General features: G+C 40.0%; 1 protein-coding gene across 4 annotated transcripts in view; it reads left to right on the top strand.

The window, feature by feature from the left end:
• ADCY5 (adenylate cyclase 5) overlaps positions 1 to 25,734 on the top strand; it is a 177,789-nt gene that overhangs the window by 102,769 nt on the left and 49,286 nt on the right. For all 4 annotated transcript variants that reach the window (XM_053403988.1, XM_053403971.1, XM_053403979.1 and 1 more), the window contains 4 exons: positions 1,753 to 1,902; positions 4,168 to 4,289; positions 23,551 to 23,662; positions 23,820 to 23,947. In XM_053403988.1, coding sequence (XP_053259963.1) covers positions 1,753 to 1,902; positions 4,168 to 4,289; positions 23,551 to 23,662; positions 23,820 to 23,947 — 512 coding nt within the window. The remainder of the gene's footprint in view (positions 1 to 1,752; positions 1,903 to 4,167; positions 4,290 to 23,550; positions 23,663 to 23,819; positions 23,948 to 25,734) is intronic.

Below are 25,734 nucleotides of genomic sequence, written 5' to 3'. Positions count from 1 at the left end.
TCACCCCGTCACGGGGATTCGAACCACCAACCTTGTGATCGGCTAGTCCTAGGCTCTGTGGTTTAACCCAGAGTGCCACCCACGTCCCAGTAACCCGAGGTTACTGTATTAAAAACCAAAACAGAAGCATTAAAAAAAACCTCATTGCAAAACCACATGAATATACACACATCATCTGCCACATAGCACCCCCTAAACCTGCTCTAGGTTCCATCCCCGCAATCCTCTAGAGCAGATTTGTGGGCAGAGGAGAGGGCAGGAAAATGATATTGCAGAGCTACAAGTTGTTGCCTGAGCCTGAGATCTGACCTTTAAAAGCAAAAATGGTATGCAGGAGCCGAATCTGCTTGCTTTTCCCTATCTTAACTACCTGCAGCCCTATATGCAAACACTTTTCTGTCATCTGGAGCCGCTTTTGGTTTCAAGTCTTTGCAGATGTGCAAAGAGGGCAGTCAAACATCACATCTGATTTACTAGTTAATGTGCTGGCTGTCAGGCTGTAAACCAGTTTTGGGGAAAATATTATTGAAGTACCGGCAACTTGGGGAAGAGACACCTGCTGCTCTACTTTTAAAGAAAGGAGTTGATGAGAATTGGAATCTAACAGCATCTGGAAGGTTCCTCATTACTGTTCTTAACATACTAGCCCCTTTAAATTACTTAAACTTTGCCTAAACATCTCATTGGGTTTGGACAGGTAGGGGATAAGTGATATAACAACTCCCAAGGATTTTTTAGATATGTGTGCAAGAATCACCATGGTCTGCTGATCAGAAACCAATCAGTTCCTCCAAACTGTCACACTAGCTTTATTTTTCCCTGATTTTTCTTCAGGCTTAGATTAGCCATTAAGTATAGACTATGGCATCAAATTGTAGTGTACAGTGGTACCTCGGGTTACATATGCTTCAGGTTACATACACTTTAGGTTACAGACTCCGCTAACCCAGAAATAGTACCTTGAGTTAAGAACTTTGCTTCAGGATGAGAACAGAAATCGTGCTCCTGCGGCATGGCGGCAGCAGGAGGCCCCATTAGCTAAGGTGGTGCTTCAGGTTAAGAACAGTTTCAGGTTAAGAACTGACCTCCAGAACGAATTAAGTACTTAACCCGAGGTACCACTGTAGTTATATATGTGTGCCTGATAGTAGACTAGGTTAGGGCCGGGCAGAAAAAAAGATATAAATCTTACGTTAGATCTCTGAGTGATTTGCAGTAGATTGGCAAGGGTTTTGGACTCCAAAACAACAGCTGCACAAAATGATCCCTGTACCTGTCACTACCTTAAATTACATTACTGAAATGAGGTGTGATTAGAGTAATCAAAAGTGGACTTCTTTGTGGAAAGACTGGGATATTTGCCCATCTCTGAGTTAGGTGCTTATTCATCTCCCTAATGGGATTCTTTAAAACTTTCCAGAACTCAGATGCTGATGGCTATTGCCGTGCGTATGACCATATTTTAAAGCAAAGCAAGAGGTATCTTCAAATCTGTTAACCAAAACAGCAGGAAAATATACTGTGTCTGGCTGCCTATGTGACCTCTTCTGTAAGCAGAACCAGAGGATAAATATTGTTACTCTTTCTGCAGCTATTGACTTCCATAAAGATAATTTGCTTAGAGCAGAAGACAATGATTACATACATGGTTCAGAAGAGGGCATTCTGGCCTTGGATCTGGTGCTATTCTTACCCTGGTTTCTGGACTGTAACCAGTTCTGTCTTTCTCTCCTTCCACTATCTCTTATGCAGCTGGTGTCCAACATCCTCATCTTCATCTGCACGAACATTGTAGGTGTGTGTACACACTATCCAGCTGAGGTGTCCCAGAGACAGGCATTTCAAGAGACCAGGGAATGCATTCAAGCTCGTCTACATTCTCAGAGAGAAAACCAGCAACAGGTAAAAGAAAAATGATGATGATAATACATTCAAGGATGAGGGGTTTTTTTAGCTTGATTATCTTATTTTATTTTATATATTTTTGTGGTGAACAAATTTCTGGGCTTTTTGTGTGGCAATATGGGTCTTGCATAGGAAGAATACAGAATGTTCAAGTAATTCTGATTGAAGTTGTGATTTGATAGAGACCTGGCTTTTGCTGCCGTTTGTGGCTGCAGGAGAAAAGTTCCCAGGACTATGATGATGTTCTCCAAGGTTCAGCTGTGATCATTGCTTAGGCAAAGCCCAAGTCTGACCCAAAAGCTTTAATATATCTATCAGGTTAAGAGAAATCAGTAGGTGGTCTGCGGGGTGAGGGAGGTAACCATCATGAATTGGGGAAATAGCCTACTCCTGAGAACATTTTGATTTGCAGCACTGAGTAGTTTGCCAAAACTGTGTTCCTGGTTCCGGTGTTATCACAGAACATTAATTTACTTCATCAGCTTTAATTAGTAGCATTCTTCTGTGAGTGTGGTTCATGGTAGAGTGTCTGTGAGCTATCTAGTTAATTTGAGAGCATTTTTAAGATGCATGTAGAGAATTGTCAATGATCTAAAGAGGACTGATGATACATCTATAGACAGAAATTAAGTCTGATTCCACCCACATTGCACAGATGCATGTTTTGTTATCCTGTACCCAGCTGCCCAACTCCATCTAATGTAAATAGATAAAAGGAACTTGGAGTTGCATCTAATCCTAGTCCTACTTAAAGTAGACCCATTGAAGTCAATGAACATGACTTATTTAGATTCACTAATTTCAATGGGTCCACTCTGAATAGAATTTAGTTGGCTACAAGCCTTTGGAATTCACTTTTAGAGACTCACAAGTATGTAATAATTACTTCTGAAACTGAGGTGTCAGTGATTCATATGTCACCTTTTGAACCCTTTTGGTTCTAATGTACACAATAAAGATTTTAGTGCTTTTTTAATATCCTGAGAAAAATGTTTTACTTTGCTATCTTTCTGCTCTGGTTGTTTTGGTCTCATACAGGGACTGAGAAAATGCACTACTGAGAATATGAAACTGGTGTTTTCCACAGCATACGGTTAAAATGTGAAAGTCATCCATGCATGTTTATGCATCTTTAAACACATGTACTTTGGGCCCATAAAATTTCCCAGGTGCAACCTTTATGAACAATTGTTGTGTAGTGCAATGGAGAAGATTATCTTGTTGTCATGTGCAAAGCAGCAAAGTACACAAGTTTCCAGTAGCGAGATGGTGCTTCTTATATTATTTGGCCACAATTCTCTATCTAGCTCAGAGGCAGACTCAGAGTGAAAGATAATGTGGGTTTACTGGACTTCTTCATCACAGAGGACACTAGTTCTTTCTTCACTGCCTCCAAGCCATAGGAGCCAGCAGTTACAGAACAGGGCAATGGTCCTTAAAAGAATACACAGCACCTCAGGGATGACTGGACTAATAGGAGTCTTCAGAAGGCTTCAGCCTGTTGCTGAGACAACAGCACTTCCTAAGTGAGTCCTAGCAAGCATTGGCTGGTGTGAGCTCTCCAGGGTGCTGACAAATTACCCAGCCCATAATCTGGCTGGATTTGACTGGACATCCCTTGCTGTGACCCTGCTTTTTAGAATATGGCTTCTTTCTTATCAGCATTAACCTGACCTCCACTGGGACTGTAAGCCAGAAGAAGGCAGGACAATGCTCATGCATTTCAGTATCAGTAGAGAGTTCTGATCTTCAACCTTCACATTTGACACAAGAAATACAAAATACAAAAGTCATTTGTTGTCATTTCTTCATAGTTACTGAAGCCATAAACGTGTATTAGAAATTGGATTTGCTGCTACATAACAAATAAATGAAGCCAAATTTCATGAATGATATTTTGTCCTATGGCCTACAGAGCCCGTGGAATGGCCACAAACAATGCACAGTCAGCATGTATTGTGTGCACCACCAACTCCGTTAAAACAGCTACCTTTTGATGTTGCTAACATTGGAGAGTCTAACTTCTATGAATGGAAGTTAAATTGGAACTGGAGAGAAATCTGATGGATTATGACTTGCTTAATTACTGAGTAGAATAGGATCTTACATAAAGGCTGGCTTTATGGAAAATATCCATGATTCTGCCCATTCACTGCAGAACTGATAGCTTCATTTTGTTTATATGAGATTAGAAGAGATGTGTGTTTGTGTTGTTAAATAGAGAGCAGGCATGTTAATTGGCTCATCTGTCTAACACCACAGGAGCGCCTCCTGCTCTCCGTACTTCCTCGCCATGTTGCCATGGAGATGAAAGCTGACATTAATGCCAAAAAAGAAGATATGATGTTTCATAAAATTTACATACAGAAGCATGACAATGTCAGGTAAGTGCAACGGTAAAGGTGTGGAATGAACCCATAATACGGTAGCATGTTTTAAAAAGAAACGAAACTAAAGCAAACAATATGTATGTCTGAGAGGTAAGCATAAATGGAATTTCTTTGTTTGCCATTTTTAGCAGCAGAACTGCAAATCACAGATATATCTTTAAGGGAGAGAGGGAAATAAAATTCAAAGCAACTGCAAACAGACTTCAGGCCTTGGTGTGAGTTTAAGGATGACTTATTTTGCCTTTTCCTGCCTTCCCTTCCCTTCTACAAGCTTTGTATGTGAGAGTAGAGAGTGAGAGACTAATCTTTGCTGGTGTCACATGTAGGGAAAACCATGCACATAGGAGGTAAAACAGATTTGATTTGTCTATACGTCCTGTTGTATAACCAGTATAGAAATAATTTGACGTTCTTATCTCAAATGTCCATGCAAAGTGAAGTTTCATTTTGAAAGTAATACAAAGCAGTAACTTACCACTATGGATTTATCTGCCTAAGTCATATGCTGAGTAGACCTATTGAAATTAATGAACATAACTAATTTAAGTCATTTGGTTTCAATGGGTGTACTCTTGAGTCAGATACAATCCTATGTCATCATCTTCTTTTTTAAAGCCTTTTGAGTCCTAAGACTCATAGGTTATTTGAAAAATACTCTGATAAGATTTTCTAGCCTAGGCAGCAAGTGATTGCATGCACTAATAATCTTAATTTACACTAAAACCTGTGTGTTTGCCTTTAAAATGACTTGGTCCCAGTGAGTCAAATTAAACCAGTGCACCAATACACAAACTATTTAAGCAGAAATGCTTGGACTGACTTAATTAATCTTATCAAATTAATTGAAAATTAATCATCTGAAATCAAAGTAGTACAGCATATCTGATCTATGCATTTCAGCCTGTGCTCTTTAATTAGAAGAAACCTGCCTTAATTGGCCTTGTTGACTCCAGCATTATATACGTTTGACACTTTTCTGTGGTATTTGAAATGAGACTTTCAAGATCAGAGTCCCCATCCAGCAACCTCACTGGATTTAAACCTTATTTATTAATGTCATCTAAACAAACAACTAGTTTTAAAAGGAGGCCAATTTGCTGAGATGAAGGGAGAACAATTAAAGATGAGAGAATGGTCACAAGGTGGAGGAGGTTTGAAAAAAGATAGCTGAGAAAGGGAACATAATTAAGTATGTGTGTCTTAAGATAAACAGATGAAAATGTTTGCTGTGTTTAGCTAATTGTGCCAACACATAAAATTGTGAGTTTTATAGTATCCTTATATCTTAAATATTGTGTAACTTCTCCAAAGGGTAGAAATTTATAACTGAGGAGGGTAAATATATACTTTCACATGGTTTTCTTATCTGAGTTCACATAGATAACTGCTGACTTGTAAGTAGCCATTTTCCTGGTGTCTAAGTTTTTTTCTCCCTCTGCCCCTCTCAAGACATCAAAATGTCACAAATAACTAAATCAGGCTATTTAAAATTTCCTGAGCCAGTAATTTCTGTGGCCTTCATTACAAGGATAGGTGTACATAGGAGACTTGTAAAAAAAATCAGTTTGTGTAATAGAAACAAAATTGTTGTTGTTATTGTTTTATTTGTACCCCGCTCATCTGACTGTGTTGCCCAAGCCACTCTGGGCAAACATAAATATATAAGCAATAGCCCTAGACACATAGTTATCCTAGTTATGTTTAGTATGTCCAGTTTGCCTTTAATAAAAACAAGGCTCTAGACTTGCAATCAGAAAACAGGTTAGACATGTTTGGGTATTCACTAGCAACAGTTCAGAAACCAGATATGGACCTAGGCAAATGTTGAGAGGCCAAGTCCATCTAGTTCCAATACCAATATCTGACCTGCCTGTCTCAGCATTATCATTTCTTTGAAACTCAGCGTCTCGGTAGCATAACAAATGGCCCAACCTAGGTATAGTTGTTATACTACTGGAGTCAGCCTCTCTGTGGTGAGTGATCCTGGTCCATGACATGTATAGGACTTACTTACTGCATGGAAGTTGGATAATTTCACATTGAATTCCACAGTCCTTCTCCATATTTTTTTTGTAGAAAGCTATAGTGGCAGCTAAGATCCGTGCAGTAAGTGGGTTTTAAATAACCAAACAACAACAACAACAAAACACACACACACACACAAAAACAACAACCATGTCACACAGAAGGATGAGGCAGTTTTCAGAAGTACCCACTGATAGACACTATGATCTGTGCTCTGGCCATTGTGTATCTGAAGTTGTATTGGCAATGCGTGGTGAATAGGAACAGATGGGGAGTGGGGGAAGCAACTGAGCAGGTAACAACAACAAACAATTAATGACTAGCAAATGATTCAGCACTAGCTCCCCCCTCCCCCAAGCAAAAAGTAGCCCTACTTTTTTCTTTTTTGAGTTTGTTAATTTTATTTTCAGTTTTTGAAAATGTACAAATATACACCTTACAATCACATATTTCCAATACATATTAGACTTCCATCCCCCCTTTTCTGGTTTCTTATCTTATTTAAATTTTTAACACTGCATTTTCCACTTTGCTCCATTTTTAAATTATTCTACAGTTAATCTTGATAATATTCTTAACTGCTTGATTTAAGTTAACCCTACTTACTAATGCACTTACTTGCATGCCACGATTTTTGAAATATATCACAAATGTTCCCCACTCTTTAATAAATTAGCTTTCCTCTTGGTTTCTTACCACACCTGTTAATTTTGCCCTTTCGACATAATCCATCAATTTAATCAGCCATTCTTCCTTGGTTGGAACAGCATCCTCTTTCCATCTCCGAGCAAATACCATTCTGGCTGTGGTTGTAGCATACACAAATTTCTAAGGTCCTTCGGAATTTCTGTATTAACTATCCCTAAAGGAAAAGCTTCTGGTTTTAAAAGTAGCCCTACTTCAGCCTGATATAAACGTATACAGTATCTCTCTGGTTGCTTCAAATCCACCTTAAAGGTTGCTCAGCTAATGAACACTGAACTGGGTGCAGTCCACCTTTCATGTATGGTGGTCCTCCAGGGACTGAACAAACCTATTTTTTCTGTCTTCTAGGACTGCAAAATAGCAGGCTTGTTAGCTATTAGGTCGCTTACAGTCCATGCTTGGGGCATTGCCTTTGGCTTATTACACATTGTGTAATAATTGTGAAGGCTTGCCCAAAATGCATGCTTCAGCAAGGCCAAGCTTTTGTACCTAAAATATACTTTGAGCAATCACTTATTTCTGGTTCCATAACTTCACCTGCAATTTTCTATACAGTGGTACCTCGGGTTACATACGCTTCAGGTTACATATGCTTCAGGTTACACACTCCGCTAACCCAGAAATAGTGCTTCAGGTTAAGAACTTTGCTTCAGGATAAGAACAGAAATTGTGCTCCGGCGGCGCAGCAGCAGCAGGAGGCCCCATTAGCTAAAGTGGTGCTTCAGGTTAAGAACAGTTTCAGGTTAAGTACAGACCCCCAGAACGAATTAAGTACTTAACCCGAGGTACCACTGTAATTGGCTACATGTTCTCTAATGCATACATGTAGGTTCCTTGCACTTATAAGCTGCACACAGGGACTAGCTCCATATGCACACTAGGTCCTCTGAGCTGGCCTGCTTAATCCACCTTTTTCACACAGTACATAGTTAATCAGTAGAACTCACTTCCACAGGAGGGTGTGCTGGTCATCAACCTAGATGGCTTTAGAAGTGGATTTGACCAATTCATGGGGGAGCGGGCTACTGATAGCTACCAGCCATGATGGCTATGCTCTGCTTCCACAGTTGGAGGCAACTATGCACCTGAATACTAGTTGCTGGAAACTCCAGGAGGGGAGAGTGCTCTTGTGCTCAGCTGCTGCTTGTGGGCTACCATTTGAGACACCTGGTTGGCCACTGTGAGAACCAGATGGTGGACTAGATGTGTGGCCTGATCCAACTGGCTTTTCTTATGCTCTTATGATCTCGTGGCACTCTGCTGCTGCTCCATAAATGCTAGCCAGTGCTTTGGGCTGGCAGAAGGTGGGTGCCTCAGTTGAACAGGGTTTTGTGTCTTCTCTAGAGATGTCTCTTGGGGAAAGATCCCTGCAAGTGTTTGCTGGTGCTGGTGGGAATGGGACCAGGAGGTGGCATTGGTTAAGTTACACAGCAGAGAGCAACCAGAGGACAACGGCTCCCTGTGACCTTGGCTGGTTTAGAAACCATGCCATGCAAGGGAAACATCAGGTTGGGAAAGTCCTGCATTCTTACGCATCTGTGAAAGCCACAGATCCACGTGTGCACACAAAAAAGGGCACCCTCTCCAATCATGCCCTCTCCAGTTGTAATGCACACATCTCCCGGCTAATCCATCTCTGAAGCATCTGCGGAACACCAGTCACATCTGGCAAAGCACACAAATGCTCTAGTTAATCCAGGGTGTGTGCAAGAAGCAGTTCTGGACACCTAAGTTTTTTCTCATATGACAAGTGGATACCAGGGAACAGTCTAGAGGTTCAGCTAGGCCCATCACTGCTTAGTTTTCAGCAGGCAGCTTTAACTTACCCTTTTTTCAGGGTGCATTTTTTGCTGTTGTCTTTTAAACTAGGTCTCTGACAGCTAATGTTTCAAGATTATGGTTTTTACTGTTGATGATTTTATTAGCTATCTTGAGTATAATTTTATAAAAATGGAGAGATAGAAACATTGAACATAAATGCATAAAATAAACAAACTCAGGAATGCGGCAATGAGAATTACAGTTCTAGGGGTAATTTACCCAGGATTTCCTGTCATGCCTGCTCATAAAATATTTTAATCTAGTTGCTGTTACAGTGTTGCGTAAGTAGAAGTTAGTGATGATGTGAAATCTATTTCAGGCTCATATAGTCACTCGTGATGTGAATTATGACTATACAGTATATTGACATTTCATGGGGAAGCAAACATTCCCACTCTCAGAAAGTTAAAATGTGAGAAACTGCTTTAACACAAAAACAGTCTTGCTGCAGAAATTGATCTTTGCCTACATCTGTTTGTGAAAAATAATGGTCACTGTCAAAAAAATTAAAATGGGATTTCCAGGAGCTCTCAATTCACTTTTTAAAGTAAATAACACAAACTGCACTGTTAAAGCAGTCCTTTTTTCCATCTTGGACTAGTTTATAGCAGACATAAAAGCACTAAGATATGCATAGATTGTTTTTACCTCGTGGTTTTCAAATGGTATCCCACTGCCACAATAACCCCTTAATGGTATCTGGAATTTGCCAAATATAGTCATCTTGGTACTTTAAAAAGAGGTGTCAAGCTCAAGAACAAAAATTACTCACCATTTATATGCCTCTAAATTTTTCTCACCAATGTGTTCTTTTTAGAGGTTGTATCCAGATGCAGTGAGAATTACAATTTCTGTTAAGTGTTGTGAAATATACTTTGATTAAGGAGAAGCAGTTATTGTCACTGTCAGTTAATTAGAATGGCTTGAAAGGTGGAAGTTAAACCAGCATTTGCTGGAATACAGCAGTGGACTTGTCAGCTCTGTAAATAAAATACATGTTTAGCTTTCTAATGTGGTTTGCTTAATGTACCAAAACATACCAATTTGTTGCTTCATTTATCGCTGTTTAAATCCTTTTAACAATGTAGTAGTAAGCAGTGCAATCTGCTTCAGAATCAGTTTTTCTGGCTTCCAACCATGGGTTTTTTGTGGGGTTTTTTTTGTTAAATCATTTTTATTAATTTTCCAATAAAAAAATCCAGTTAACATATCAAATCATAATCCAATTAAAATAAAAACTAAAATTTAAAAAAGACCATGGTTTTTGACTTATATTCTCAATGCAGGTATAGGGCGGTATGGAAATTTAATAAATAATAGTAATAATAAAGTGTCTGTAGAATGGTTTTTATTTAATTTGTGTGTAATTATACTGAGTGTCCTTTGTTAAAGATTAATAAAGTTTGAGCGTGGCGGGGGGGGAGGAGTGTTACTTGTATACCATATCTAAAGTGTCAGTAAGGGACCCCTGACTATTAGGTCCAGTCGTGACCGACTCTGGGGTTGCGGTTCTCATCTCACTTTATTGGCCAAGGGCGCCGGCGTACAGCGAACCAGAGCAGCGCACGGAAACGCCGTTTACCTTCCTGCTGGAGCGGTACCTATTTATCTACTTGCACTTTGACGTGCTTTCGAACTGCTAGGTTGTCAGTATAAAACAGCAATAAAACAAAAATGTGTAGTAGCCAAACACAGTCCATGACAACATTAAAAACTAAGAAGAGTAGACAGTAAAACATAAAAACAGCATTGAAGACTTAAAGAACCAAAAGGTCTTCACATCTGACCCAAGCAGTAAAAGAGTTTCTACTGCTAGGGATGGACAAATCTATCCATTTTGGTTTCTCTCTTTTTCCCTATTTTAAGTTCAGTTCACCACGTTTCACCATCAGTTTGCAATTATTTTTTTTAAAGTTCTCAGCGTTTCTTTAACATTTTCAGCATTTTCGTGCACGTTTCTCCTAATCTACACACTTTTGTATGCAATTTTTCATAATAAAATGCTGTTTTGTATATTATTTTCAGTAACAGATGCACATTTATCCACTGCTTTACCCAAGATAAAAATTTTGTGCACCTTATTTGGTGAGACAAATGCATAGCAAAATTTGGAGAAGTGTCTTGTTTAGAGAAGTACAAATGAGGTAGGTTCACATTAAAATGCAGACTAAACCAAATTCCCTCCATCCCTAGGTACCACTGATTACATTTGCTTGATAATGGTGTTCTATTGCTGAGGGCTCTCCCAAATATCCTGTCTGTTGGCCATTCACTCTAGGCTAGGCTCATTCATGGCTAGGCTCTCCCTGGTCTTGATTAAGCATTTATTCTGATTCCATTGCTGGGAGGTTATACAACAATGATAATTCATCCCAATTGACTTACTGGGTATTTATATATCTTCTGTTGACCATTCATTCATTCCATCCTTTTCAATACAGTTCCCCATAATAGCAAATAAAAAATAAAATATAAGTTTTTTAGAGCAGTTGTTTTGTTGCACTAGGGTGACAGAATGATTTAAAGTTAAAGGGAATTATTTCCCAGCAAGGCAGGTGCCTTAACATTTTTCGGATGGTGATAATTGTTTGGAAGCTTCCTGTTAAGCCTGGAAGTGCAGCGGTGGCCTCACACTTGCTGTCTGTAGCCTGCTTATTACTCATTGCTTGAATCACTGGCCCCACTCCTTATTTCCCCAGACAGAGGGATACAATCTTTCATGCTAAAACCAGACTGTGAAAAAGGTACCCGCACCTAGCAGCAGTCATTACAATAAATTGAAACCAGCTTCAAAGGTATATTATAGCAGAATGAGCAGCTACCGGGTATCAAAGGAAACACTTTCAAAGTAGTGCTGGTGCCAGATTACTCCCTCCTGGAGATACGTGACATTATAGAAAGCACTTATAAGAACAAACACTATTTGTTAAATCATCAAATGTCCTTCAAATCCAGAACTGCACACTATTGATCATTTTACAATAGAAAGACATTGTGACCTGACATCTGGAAAGGGTGTCCATTGATGGCACTTGCAGTAGGTGAGGTGGAAGAATGCCTTGCCTAAGAGTGTGCTTTGTTGCTTCAAATATAGACATTTCACAGCCTCACCAAGGAAATGAGGCTCTGCTGTGCCTTTGTTGTCAACAGGGAGCATAAAACTTGTGCTCCAATTGAGACTGGATAGGGCTGTCCAGCCTTCAAAACCAGAAGAACATACCAACTGTTGTACTCGACCCACCACAGCCGCTTTCACACTGAGTACATATTCAGCAAGAACAGCTTCTTTTATGAATTTTCTCCTTGATTGTTCAGTGTGGCTGGTTGAGAATTGAGCTCAGTTGGTGCTGACCAATGTTGTGGGCAGCACAGCGGTGCTTGTGGTTATTTATTTATTTGAAATGTATGTGCTGTGTTTTCAACATGGAATCAAAATGGCTCACTAGAGAGAAAGATTAAAAACTACATTAATAATATAATTTTTAGAAAGATAAACTAAATGGCTATATGGATTGATTGAGGCAGATATTATCTGGTTAAAAACATCCCAGTGGCATTCCATTGTGTCAAAAGCTGCTATGGGGCCAGTATATTGACTATTAATGCACATTGACGACTAATCACTTGTTTCACATTCAAGCACCTTTAACTAAAACTAATTCATCCAAGAAAATTGATGGTTTTTCTTTGGGATGCTTCCACACTAGCGTACTATTCTGGAATTGCCATTTTTTGTTCCTTCTTTACTGCTTTCTCTTCTTTTTGCCAATCTAATTTAGGCATTGTGTGTGTGTGTGTGTGTGTGTGTGTGTGTGTGTGTGTGCTGTAAATAAATAAATGTGCTCAGTGCTTTTTTCAGGGGGCACTGAAGGGTATGCAGTACCGGCACCTCATTTGTTGTTGTTGTTATAAAGTGTTGCATTTACTGTAATCACAGCACCTATTTTTCTAGGAGGGAAAGCATTGCATGTGCTTATGTGCAAATAATTATGTGCAAACAATATTCATTGTTATTACACTGTTATACAAATAAACAGTTGAATGCAGTGATTAGAAAACTGCCTCTTAGGATTCTATGTAAATGTAGGGGGGAAACTGCCTGATTTGTTCATTTGGTGTTGTGTGGAATCATAAAGTTCAAATAGGAATTCATGCTGTGCAGACTCTTCAAGCATCTCTATCTTACAGATCATTAACAGAAAGTATGCTGAGAACCTTGGTGGTGCTTTTAATTTCATAAGCTGTGAAGGGCAACTAAAATATTAATAGAAAAATTGCAGTTAACAGAAGAATTGCCAAGATAGTAGCTCTGCAGCAATGGTCAGCATTTTGGTCTTTCCCAGCATCTTGTTGAAGCTACCGTTGCTGGGAAAGACAGCTGGCCTCAGAGCCCCTGAGAAAGAAAGAGCTATAAACTCCAGATTAGAAATAGCTACTTTGATAATATTTTCTACTTGAAAGATGGCTCCAGTTGAGAGACTGTGTGAACATTTATGCCTGTTACAAAGTTGTGAATAAAAACCAGACAACTAACTACATCTTGACTTTGAGAACTTCATTGGAGTATTGGACTAAATCATTCATTCCCAACCTGGTGCCCTCTGGGTGTTTTGGACTACAAATCCCATCAGCTACTTGGAGCATAACCAGTGTTCAAGAGTGTGGGGAACTGTAATCCAAGACACCTGGAGGGTATCAATTTGAGGAAGGCTGGGCTGAACTTCCTGTAGCCAATCAGAAGCCGCACTTTGGTTTCCGAACGTTTTGGAAGTCTGAAGTTCTGGAAGTTGGAAGTTCTGAAACGGATTCCGTTCAACTTCCAAGGTACGACTGTACAAATCAGTTGGAACTCCAAGTGATTATTTAATACAGCTCCTGGTATATAGACTGCAATAGCTAAGTCAAAACTGATTTAGTTCACTACTTCCACCATAGACAATTTACATATAATAAAAGAAAGGGGGGAGAACTTGAGTATAAACTTCCCCATTTGCTTGTTTTTCATCGCTCAACTATTGCTTATTATTCTCTGAAAAACTCACTGGGTTAAAACAGCTTAACTTTAAAAGAATAGAATAGAATAGAATAGAATAGAATAGAATAGAATAGAATAGAATAGAATAGATACACGGTTTTTAAAGTATTATACGTGAATATACCATAAGCACAAATGTCTGTAATAAACATTAATGTACTAGGTTGCGAAATACACAGTTGACCCTAGTGCTTCTGCTAACTAGGGTTGACAGTTTACTAAAATAATATTTAGAGATACAAGATGCATTTTAATTGTGATGATGCATGCCTTCAGATAGTTCAGGCAACCCACTTTGGAACCCTGACCAGTTCTTAAAAGTCTTTTTCAACTACATGGAATAGATTTTTTCTTTTAATAAAAACTGCTGACATATTAAGACCAGGAATAAGAAAGTTGTACAATGCTTCCGGAGCACTCTGCTTCTTAGCCAAGGCTTGAATTTTGTTGTTCTGTGGCACTATAAATAAAGATATTAGCATCAGTATGTAAATAGGCTTCTATTTTTGTTCAGTGCATTGTTTAGGAAAACTAGGCCAGTTATTCAGTACGAAATGTTTGCTGTGCAGCACTGAGCCTTACCCGTTTTTTCCAGCCATTGTAGGCTTCTTGCTTTTCTGCAAGATATCTCAATTGTGCTTTATTTAAAATCAGGCTGGCTGTGGTAGGCAAATGCAGATTTCCGGAGACTTTGATGATCCTTTGAAACAAAGAACCAGCTCTTCTTAACTGAGGGCCAGGGTGGTCCAGTCAGTCAGTGCTTGACAGCGCTGTTTGCTCAAACGCCAAAAGCAAGTCTTTACCGCTTATTTTCAGTCTTTAGTCTGTAAAAGGCAAATAATAAGACTTGGCCAGCAGGGGTGTTGCAAAGAGGAACAAGAGCTTAACTGATAAATGACAACGTTTAAAATATTGTGATAGAGAGGTGACACACTCGAGCTGGCCTTCTGGGTTGATACAAAAATCTCTTTGTTTGGAAACATCAGAACACTATCATTACGTCAGGAGTGGGCCCAGAGACTTCTTAGAAGGCAATTGATGCAGTTCTGCTCTTTAAGTTAGGAGGGCATGGCCATGTACGTTGCTTGTGTATAGGGTGCCAATGTGTCCTACACTACAGAGGACAGCCTTTTATTTGAAGAGCTGTCCATTCCAAGTCCAGTTCAATGATAAAGATCCACATGAAGGGATAGCAAGGCCCAGAAGTTGCCCATCAGCTGTTACAGTAGAACTTGGCAAAATGAACAGGCATAAAAGTCACCTGATTGTAGTCTGCTCCCCATTGTGGTGAGATAGACTGTATTTCTATTTAAAGAACAGCATTTGCTTTTCCCCCTCTAAATTTGCACCTATACATATAAATTAGCTTTTAGAATTTTTAAGCAAATCTCTGTCCTCTTTTGTCCACACACACAGCATTACCAAAAAAGAGAACACCTAGGAAGTCGTGTTGGCGTTTCACTGAGCTCCTTAAAGGAAAAGTGACATATAACTAGAATAAAAGAAGGCAGGCAGGCAGGTGGTGGTGGTGTGTGTGTAAATTATTGTGTTACAGTGCAGTCATAACCCTATCTACTGGGGTGTGCTATTGAATTCAGCTTGAGATTTCATAACAAGTAATGCAAGAAACAGTAAACGGAACTCCTAGACCCACTCTATAAGGTACAAAAATAACTTTTTCATGAATTGAAATCATAATGTCCAGCTCATCAATGTGAGATGTATAGATGCTCTATTTATATACTGTTTATATGTGTCGGGGGGTGTTGGGCATGTGACCAGATCAGCAGAAAGTTGGCTTTTTGTTTTGGAAAGCACAGTGGGAAACCAGAACTAGGAAAGACATTATATAAAGCTAGTTTTATTCTTTCGCTCAGTAACATTGTGTTGAACTAAATTGTTCCATCGATATCCAGCTGTCTTGTCATTGTGATGGGAACACTAAGGACCTCAGTGATGACAAATAGTGTTTGTGTATCTTCTCCTTTTATATAACTTCAGGTCTTTCTCTTGCACTCAAAGGACTATTTTCAGATCTGCTTTTATATGGTTTATTTTCTTTAAGATTTCTGGCTTCCTAAGTGGTCATTTGATTTCATGAAGAAACAATCCAGCATTTTATCTTTATTTTCTGGTATAGCTTTTATTTATCTTCCTGGGTCTGCAAATTTAACACCAGCAGGTAGCTTTCCAAGCACAAGTTAGTAGAAGAAGTGATTCCCCTAAATTATCCATTATTCTCTGAAAGGCCACCATAGGGTATCTTTAACAGAACTATGCTGTGCTTAGTTTAAGCTTCTGTAAGTTTCTCCCAAACCATTCAGTGATTTTCTGGTAACGTTTTGCTAACTGTAGCTACAATTATTTATTGTATGCAATAAAGTTGGAGATCAAAACTTTTTTTGATAATTAAACAACTTTTTAGAATAATTAGGTCAATAACGTCCTTAGGAGGACAACCAAATTTAAGCACAAATTCAACCCACAGCTGTGAGGCATTTGCGAGCTTTTTTGCGGAGAAAGCCCTGTTGCTCCGCCGTGACCTCCCTGCCAATTTAGATACAGTGACTGAACTGGAGGCCCCTCGACTGACTTCAGGTCCAGTGTTGGACCATTTCGATCGGATACTCCCTGCTGATGTGGATAGATTCCTCCAAGTTGGTAGGCCCACCACCTGCCTCCTTGATCCGTGCCCATCTTGGCTGATTAGGGAGTGTCCAGATGTTGCGCGGACCCCCCTGGTTGAAATTATCAATTTGTCCCTTGACACGGGGACATTCCCAGGGGAACGGAAGGAAACAGTAGTGTGTCCACTCTTAAAGAAAACTTCATTAGATCCCTTAGACCTATCCAATTACCGCCCAGTTTCAAATCTTCCATATCTGGGTAAGGTAATTGAGAGAGCGGTTGCTGAACAGCTTGGTAGGTTTCTGGAGGAAACATCGGCTTTAGATCCATTTCTGTCTGTTTTCCGTCCTGGTTTTGGGACCGAGACGGCTCTGGTTGCCCTAACAGATGATCTCCATAGACAACTGGATCGAGGCGGGTCAGGACTGCTGATCCTTTTAGATTTGTCAGCAGCCTTTGACATGGTCAATCATGATCTTCTGGACCACCGCCTCGCAGATGTAGGGGTACAGGGCATAGCCTGTAACTGGCTGTGCTCTTTTATCTCTGGTCGGGGACAGAGGGTGGCACTAGGGAGGGAAATGTCGCGCCATTCCTTGGTGTGTGGAGTGCCGCAGGGAGCAATTCTCTCCCCGATGCTTTTTAACATCTTTATGCGCTCCCTTGCCCAGATTATCTGGAGCTCTGGGCTGGGCTGTCACCAATATGCTGGTGACACTCAGCTCTATCTGCTGATGGATGGCCACACCGACTCGGCCCCGAACACACTTACCAGATGCTTGGAAGCTGTGGCTGGATGGTTTCGTGGGAGCCGATCTATGCGGGGCTGCCCTTGAAGCTGACCCAGAAACTCCAGAGGGTGCAGAATGCTGCAGCGAGGCTCCTCACAGGGTCTCTGCCATGGGAGCATATTCACCCAGTGCTTTTCCAGCTGCACTGGCTCCCGGTACTCCGGTGGAGTACAGGGTCAGATTTAAGGTGCTGCTTTTGACCTTTAAAGCCCTTCACAGCCTAGGACCCTCGTACCTACAGGACCGCCTCTCCCAGTATGCCCCACGGAGAGCCTCAAGGTCCATAAATAGCAACACCCTAGTGGTCCTGGGCCCTAAGGAAGTTAGATTGGCTTCAACCAGAGCCAGGGCCTTTTCAACTCTGGCTCCGGCCTGGTGGAACGCTCTGCCTCATGAGACCAGGGCCCTGCAGGATCTGATTTCTTTCCGCAGGGCCTGTAAGACAGAGTTGTTCCGCCTGGCCTTTGGCTTGGAGCCAATTTGATTCCCTCCCTCTCTTTCTTTTTTCCTTTCCTTCTCCTCCTGCGATGAGGCTACATTTTAATATTTTAATGTTTCAATATTTTAATGTTGTATTTTAATTTTGTTTTTAAGTTGTAATCATTCAACTTGTTTTTATTATTGCTTGTAAGCCGCTCTGAGCCCGGCCTTGGCTGGGGAGGGCGGGGTATAAATAAAAATTATTATTATTATTATTAAAAGTAGTTTAGAAGAATGGGATTTTCCTGAGACTGAAAAATTAGCACTAAATAATAACTAGTTCTTCTAAACATAATTCCTTGTAACTTCATTGATAGTTTTCTAATTCTTTTGCTAATGTAAATTAAGTTGTGTGTGACTGAGGTGTCTAGGCCAGGGGTCAGCAAACTTTTTCAGCAGGGGGCTGGTCCATTGTCCCTCAGACCTTGTGGGGGGCCGGACTATAATTTGGGGGGAAAGGAACAAATTCCTATGCCCCACAAATAACCCAGAGATGCATTTTAAATAAAAGCACCCATTCTACTCATGTAAAAACACGCTGATTCCCGGGCCGTCTGTGGGCCAGATTTAGAAGGCGATTGGGCCGGATCCAGCCCCCGGGCCTTAGTTTGCCTACCCATGGTCTAGGCACTGCCATAAGAAAATATATATAGTTTTTTTTTCTTATGGCATTGGAAATTTTTAAGCAGGTATTGGATGGTCATCTGTCACAGATGCTTTAGTTGAGATTTCTGCATTGCAGGGGATGGACTAGATGACCCTCAGAATCCCTTTCACCTCTAAAAATCTATGATTCCCTAGTATGGAATTTGCCTTTTTCCACTCCTGTCGTACACTGGGTTGACAACTTATTCAAGCTATCTACTGTGACCCCAAGGCCTCATTCCTAGTGTGTCACCCTCAGTTCAGACCCCATGAGCATATATGTGAAATTAAGATTGAGTGGGACCAGATAGACCTCAGGATCCCTTCCAACACTACAATTCTATGATTCTGTTAATTCTGTGAAGTGCAACTGCTATATTTATTTTACAAGGTTAGAATCATACAGTTAAAATAGAAAGGCTTTTTCTAAAGAGTGGTATTCTTTTTGTGAGCATTCATTGTCATGATACTTAAATGAGCACATTTGAAATTTCAGATAGCCGAGGCAGATGAAATTTGTACTCATGATCATCAGGCAGAAGCAAGAAACCTCTAGCTCTGTTTGTGGAGGCAAAGACATAAGCTGGTGTAGTTATTTTGCACATGAACTTCCTTGTGATATGTCAACATGGATATCTTGGGAGGTGGTAGAATCCTGGGCCAAAGAGTACTGTTCTTCCTTTCCACAAATAACTTTTCTTCCAGAGAGGAATTTTGCACACTCACATATTTTCTGCAGAAAAACTATAGGTGAATTCCAATGGAAGACAACTAAAGCAATTCAGTTTTACTGTGTCAACATATAAAAAGACCATTGCATATGTAGTCATATGCAAGGTCAGATCATTGCTGGAAAATCTCTAAAGCTATCACCTGCTGTCTGTCTGGATGATGCTGAAGCATGCTTGTTTTAATGTATTGCAATTTCTGTGATGTGCCATGGAAAAAATTTATATACCCATTATTATGGAACTGTTCTGGTATTAGAAATATCCCCCCCCCCTGAAGTCCATGTTTCAGATCTCATTTCAGCCACACATTGGTCTTAAGGCAAGCCACTGTTTCTCAACCTCAGCAACAGGGCTCAGCAGTTCTGATCTGCTTTAGAATATGCCACTAAACTCTAGCCCACTAAAGCTTAATCTGTAATTAACTGGTTACTCTTTAAGGTGCTATGAGTTAAGTACTCCAAACACTCTAAAATGCTCTTTGAATAATTGGTGCCTGTTTCCGCCCTGTACCTTTTCTCTTGTGTGTTGTGTCTTTTCAATTGCAAGCCCGCATAATTATATGAAAGCCACTCTGAGAGTCTTTTTGGCTGAAGAGCAAGGGTACAAATGCTCTAGATAAGATCAGAAAATAAATAAAGATTGAAATGTAAAATGGAGGGAGCTAGTCTTGACCCATTCTTGGCTTTAATCAGATCAATAAATAATTACATTAGGGTTTTCTTTGGCTATCACTCGTAGCCAAGTAATATTGGCTTCCATGAACATGATCCTCACTTACAGTGAGTCCGTAAGTGACTATGGAGGCCAATTCTGGATCCACACGTCCTTCCACATAGAAAACATAGGTTTCCAAACCGAAGTTGATCATGTGAGGGTTTACCAAACTCTTAGCACGTTTCTCCCTTTTGTCCTGAGTTTGAGCGTCTTCAAAGTCCATGACACTTTTGGTAAAGGCTGTTCTCCAACTGAGTGCTCGCAGGCCAGTGTTTCCCAACTGTCGGTGTTTATACTACATTTTTAAAGATTTACCTTGAGAGAGTCTTTAAACCTCTTTTGTTGACAACCAGCATTATGCCTTTCATTTTTAATTTCGGAATAATAGTTCCTTTGGAAGACAATATTCAGGCATCGAACAACATGACTAGTCCAACGAAGTTGATGTTGAAGAATCATTGCTTCAACACTGGTCATCTTTGCTTCTTCCTGTATACTGGCATTAGTTCACCTGTCTTCCCAAGTGATATGTAACAAATTTTGGAGTCACCATTGATGGAATCTTTCGAGGAGTTGGAGATGGCATGGTCCATTTTTCAGTAGTACAATAGCTTTGTAAACAAGCATTTTGGTTTCCCTGCAAATGTCCCGGTCCTCAAACACTCTGCACTTCAATCGGGAGAAAGCTGCACTCGTAGAGCTCAGGTGATGCTGGATTTCAGCATCAATGTCAGCCCTTGTGGAAAGATAACTGCCCAGGTAGGAGAAGTGATCAACACTTTCCAATGTTACACCATTGCGTTAGATTTGTGGCGCTGCAGAGGGGTTGTTTTGTGCTAGTTGGTGCAGCACTTTGGTTTTTTGGATGTTGTGCAATAGGCTAAGCTTTTCGTATGCTTCTGTGAATATATTTAGGATGGTTTGGTGGTCATCCTCTGAGTGTGTACACACTACGTTGTCATCAGCATACTGAAGCTCTATGACAGAAGTTATGGTGACCTTTTTCTTTGCTTTCAGCCTGCTCAGATTAAAGAGCTTTCCATCTGTTCAAAAAATGATTTCTACTCCAGTAGGGAGTTTCCCTTCGACAAAGTGTAGGATCATGGTGATGAATATAATAAAGTTGGGGCGATAACACAACCCTGTTTAACACCGGATTCCACTGTGAATAGTTCACTTTGAGAGTCGTTGTTATCTGCAATTGTTGCTGTCATATTATCATGGAGGAGCCAAAGGATATTCACAAATTTATCTGGGCAGCCGATTTTCAGAAGGACAGTCCCCAGGGCATTACGATTTACAGTGTTGAAGGTCTTTGTCAGGTCAATAAACACCATATACAGGGGTTGGTTTTGCTTTCTGCATTTTTCTTGAAGCTGTTGAGTGGTGAACATCATGTCCACTGTCCCCCTAGAAGGTTGAAAACCATTTTGGGATTCAGGAAGGGTAGCCTCAGATATTGTTAGGAGATGTTTTGCTAAGATCCTTGTAAGAATTTTGCCAGCCGCAGCTAATAGAGATGCCTTGATAGTTTCCGCAATCCATTCTATAACCTTTTTAAAAGAGATTGGTAATTTTGGCATCCCTGAAGTCTGCTGGGATCTCCTCATTAGAGTCATTGAGCTTGGTTTATCTTTTGAACATCATTTTGGTGTTGTGGTATGCTGCTGAAGCTAAATAATGTTAGTTTGCAAGGTCATGTATAAAAAGCAATGCAACTTGGAAACATACTGTGAGCCTTATTATTTCCTCCTGTGGATTATGTAGTACAGTGAATATTATAAATTTTTTTATAAGAAAAATAAATCAAAGGTAAGGAGCATAAAGAAATACTATTACAGCAGCTTGTAAGCAGCATAAGCAGGTTGAACATTATCATTGAACTTGTTCCAAAACATTACCCAAAAAACCACCAATATTTTCTTATACCTGTTAAGATGATTGACATGTATTGTTTTGTAATCAGTTACAATGGTCCAAATTTCTCAGTTGATTTCAATATAGTAAGAGAGATGTTTTGCCTCTCAATTTTTAGCTGTTATAATCTTAGCAGCAATTATAATGTTGGACATTATTTCTTCCAAGAGAACAGAAGAGGTGGTTCAGCACCACCCTACCCTTGTCTAGTTGACTGTGCTGTGAGAGTCATTGCCTCTAAAGCGATCTCTCTCTGTGTCCATTGTCAAAGAGGGAGATAAAATAAATTGCCCCTGGGATGCCCTTCTAGGGACCATAGGAGTGCAGCCTCTCTCTCTCTCTCTCTCTCTCTCTCTCTCTCTCTCTGTGTGTGTGTGTGTGTACACACCCACACCATCCTTCTGTTGTGAAAAGAAAGTTCATGGTGATTCACAACATATTAAAAATAAACAAAAGAGGTTTCACAGAACGCGTAACAGTGGCATCTAAAATATGGAGGTGATCAGATGACCATACACAGTACATTTCAAATTACTATTAATCCTCAATAATTATAAATGATCAATAATAAATTCAGGTGGAAAGGAGCAGAGCAGGAGTTGAAAGGTCCTCTGGTTTCTACCTACCCAGTGAAGTAATTTCACAGGCCTGTGAGGCAGGGATTAGTCTTTTGGAGGCAGGGCTTTCCTCACTTGGTTTAACAGCTATTCTTGATTCTGCTATAATCATTATTATTAACTTGTGAGTATCTTAACCTGTTAATATGATGAGCTTAAGCAATGCTTCACATTTCTGACTCAGCATAAGTGGAAAGGGATGGGGAGCACCTATCAGCTGAGTCACTGAAACAAAAGTACAAAGCAGTGTAAGTACAAGTATGCAACCTTTATTTTTTTAATGTTAATTTAGTGGAATCAAATGAGGTGTATACTAGTATACTGGTCATCTATAAATGTAGGTAAAGTTGACCATGTTTTTATTATATGCATTTTAGTATTTTGTGTAAAAATGTATTATAGCCTTGTAATGAAAAAATATGTGTGGGTGGGTGGGTGTTGTGCATCCCATTGACAACGACAATGATGATAAATTTATATACCACTTGGTATAAACTTGAATCACTATATCATTTATTAAAATTTAAACTTATCCCAGAATGGCATAGAGAGCTATTAAACTGAGCATATTTAAAGTACTGATTTGTGGAATGTAAAGCAGATATAAAATATGCATTGGTCCGAATTGTCTTGTGCTATATCTTCAGTCACTTGGTCTTCTTTGTGGTCATATGACCCCTTTCATGTTAAAACACAGAACACAAATAGCAAAGAAGAAAACTAAGAGCCATGCAATATATGCAGTTTAGCTAGCACAGTCAACCCATTGAGCTCTTACACACAGAGCTTTTTTTTTTGTTTTTATAGCTACCTGGTCAGAGATATTTGGGACTGTATCTGAGAAACAGTATATAGCCTGTCTCTTGTTGGGCTGCCCTGATAAATTCATCAAAAGAGGATGAATTATAGGATGTCTCAAAGAAGAAAAATTACACAATGGAAAAACATATATTAAGAGTTTTAGGGATTCTCACCTATACTGAAACTGATTTCTCAATGGTATTTTAAGGAGTCCAACATAGGGGCATGCTCTTAGGGATAAGGAAAGTTCTGCATAACTTTGTAGATGACAGAATGAATGTGAAGCATTTATTTACCAATACCTGTGTTTTCCACTGTTTTCTTTCCCCTTTACTATCCTTGCAGCATTCTCTTTGCCGACATTGAGGGCTTTACCAGCCTGGCCTCCCAGTGTACTGCCCAGGAGCTGGTGATGACGCTGAACGAACTCTTTGCGAGATTTGATAAACTTGCAGCTGTAAGTTTTCTCTTCCTTCTGCTCCCCCAAATGTATTATAATGGTGCCTTTCGCATGATGTTGCTTTAGACTTTTGCAAAAAATTTCATTGCCTTAAGCGGCAAACTGTTAACATCCTAAAGTAAAAGTGTTTATTTTTCTTCTTATTGTTTTGCAGGAGAATCACTGTTTACGTATAAAAATCCTAGGCGATTGCTATTACTGTGTGTCTGGGTTACCCGAGGCAAGAGCAGACCACGCGCACTGCTGTGTTGAAATGGGAATGGATATGATAGAGGCTATCTCGTAAGTACCAAGCACCACAGGGAGGGGCAGTGGATAAATAACAAATATAGATATAGATATATATTGTATGTGTGTATGCTTCCAATTGATTTTATATTTTGTAAATCATTGTGACTGTTTCATACCAGCAAGTCAAAGTCTAGCTGAGACCAAATGTTTGGGTGGAATAGGAGAGAGAAAGCTTCTGGTACTGGGGGAAAGCCCCAGATACAAGTGCAATAAAGAAGACTGGGTGGGGGGGAGGACATTGTTCCACTTGCAGCAGCTGCGGTGTGACCCACTGAGTACTTGTCATCCCTGCACTATACATGCAGCAAAGTACTTGTGCAGCTCTTCAGCACAGGGAAACACAACACTAGAGAATATTTACTTGATTTGTCAAGTGCAAAAAAGAAGGAAACAAATGTATGAGGCAAATGTCCCTGAAGAAGAGTGTATGCTTGAAATATCAATATGATGAATGTTTAAGGAATTTAAATATACTGGAATTGGGGGGGGGACACACCTTGCATTGTCCCTCCCCTTTTGTAGTTCTACTTCCTTCATGTTGGTTTTTCAAGAAGTCACTCACTATTGTTTGAAGTCAGTAAAGCAACAAACTGACCATGGTGAAGTTTTTGGTAGCAAATCCTCAGTGCTAATTTACAAGTAGCTTATTAACAGCGGCCTATGGAAGTGCCAAACCTGTAGAATGGAAGAAGCATATTTGGGTCATGGGTTCCTATTAGGGCAAAGTGGTGGTACAAACAGTGTGTTGTCACCATTTTCCAAGACTGCATATTCTGGCATACATGTCCAACAGCCATGCTTGCACGATGGTCAGCTGGTTCCTGTCATGCAGATAGCATGGCCCTGATCCAAACTGGGATCAAAGTGGGGCAAAGCTGGTTCCTGTCATGCCATGGACTGGATGCAAATTCCCCTCCCGAGTCTAGGTAAAAAATATTCTCACCAAAGTGCTCAGCACTTTGCTGAGCTCTTTAGCTTAGCTTGGCTTGTGCAGATGCTCCTTGTGTCTAGATGGCTGCTGGTGTTACAACTGGAATAGCTGCAGTTAAAGTTCTCTTTGATCGTCTGCTTCAAGCTGAAGGGCAGCTTGGACAACTAGATTAGGCAATTAGATTGGGCAACTAGATTGGTGAGCATGGCAGTGACCCAGCTAATGTCCCCAAACAACTGTGTGCTAAGATGCCAAACCTGAAAAAGTAAGGACATTATGATCTCTTTTGTTTTATGTTGAACTTCTTTGCCTGAGGAAGAGTCTGTGGGTGGTCAAAAACTTGATATTTCACACGATTAAAGGCTCTGTTAAAGATATTGAGCAAAATCCCAACAAAGTTAGGGGCACCTTGAACTTGCATATGCAAGCAGTTGATTGTCATCTTAAATCATATAGATTTCTGTATGACATAGAGCAGCAACTTTCCTTTGGATTGCACCTATTCTTTCAACCAATACTTGACATCTCCATTTCAAGGTAAACAATCTGCTTCTTAGTTATCCTTTCAGATCTTTACATGAGACCTCCAAGTATAGGAAGGTATATAAATTCAATAAATAATAATAATAACAATTTCCACGAAATAGATGCTGAAAAGCTACGAAAGCAAAATAATGCTGTGTTAATGTTTCACAAGCATAAAGAGCATCCTAAAAGGACCAGCAGTTTTAGTGCTTGCGATTCCAGCATTCTGATTTTTATTACCTTTGCTTGTCTGAGAAGCATTCTCTTTTCATCAGAGAATATGGAGGAGGCAGTGAGAACAAAAAGTCTCTCACTCCAGATT

Source organism: Podarcis raffonei, chromosome 1 (genome assembly GCF_027172205.1).
Source record: "Podarcis raffonei isolate rPodRaf1 chromosome 1, rPodRaf1.pri, whole genome shotgun sequence".
NCBI classification, from domain to species: Eukaryota; Metazoa; Chordata; class Lepidosauria; order Squamata; family Lacertidae; genus Podarcis; species Podarcis raffonei.
This window is presented reverse-complemented; position numbering and strand designations above follow the sequence as displayed.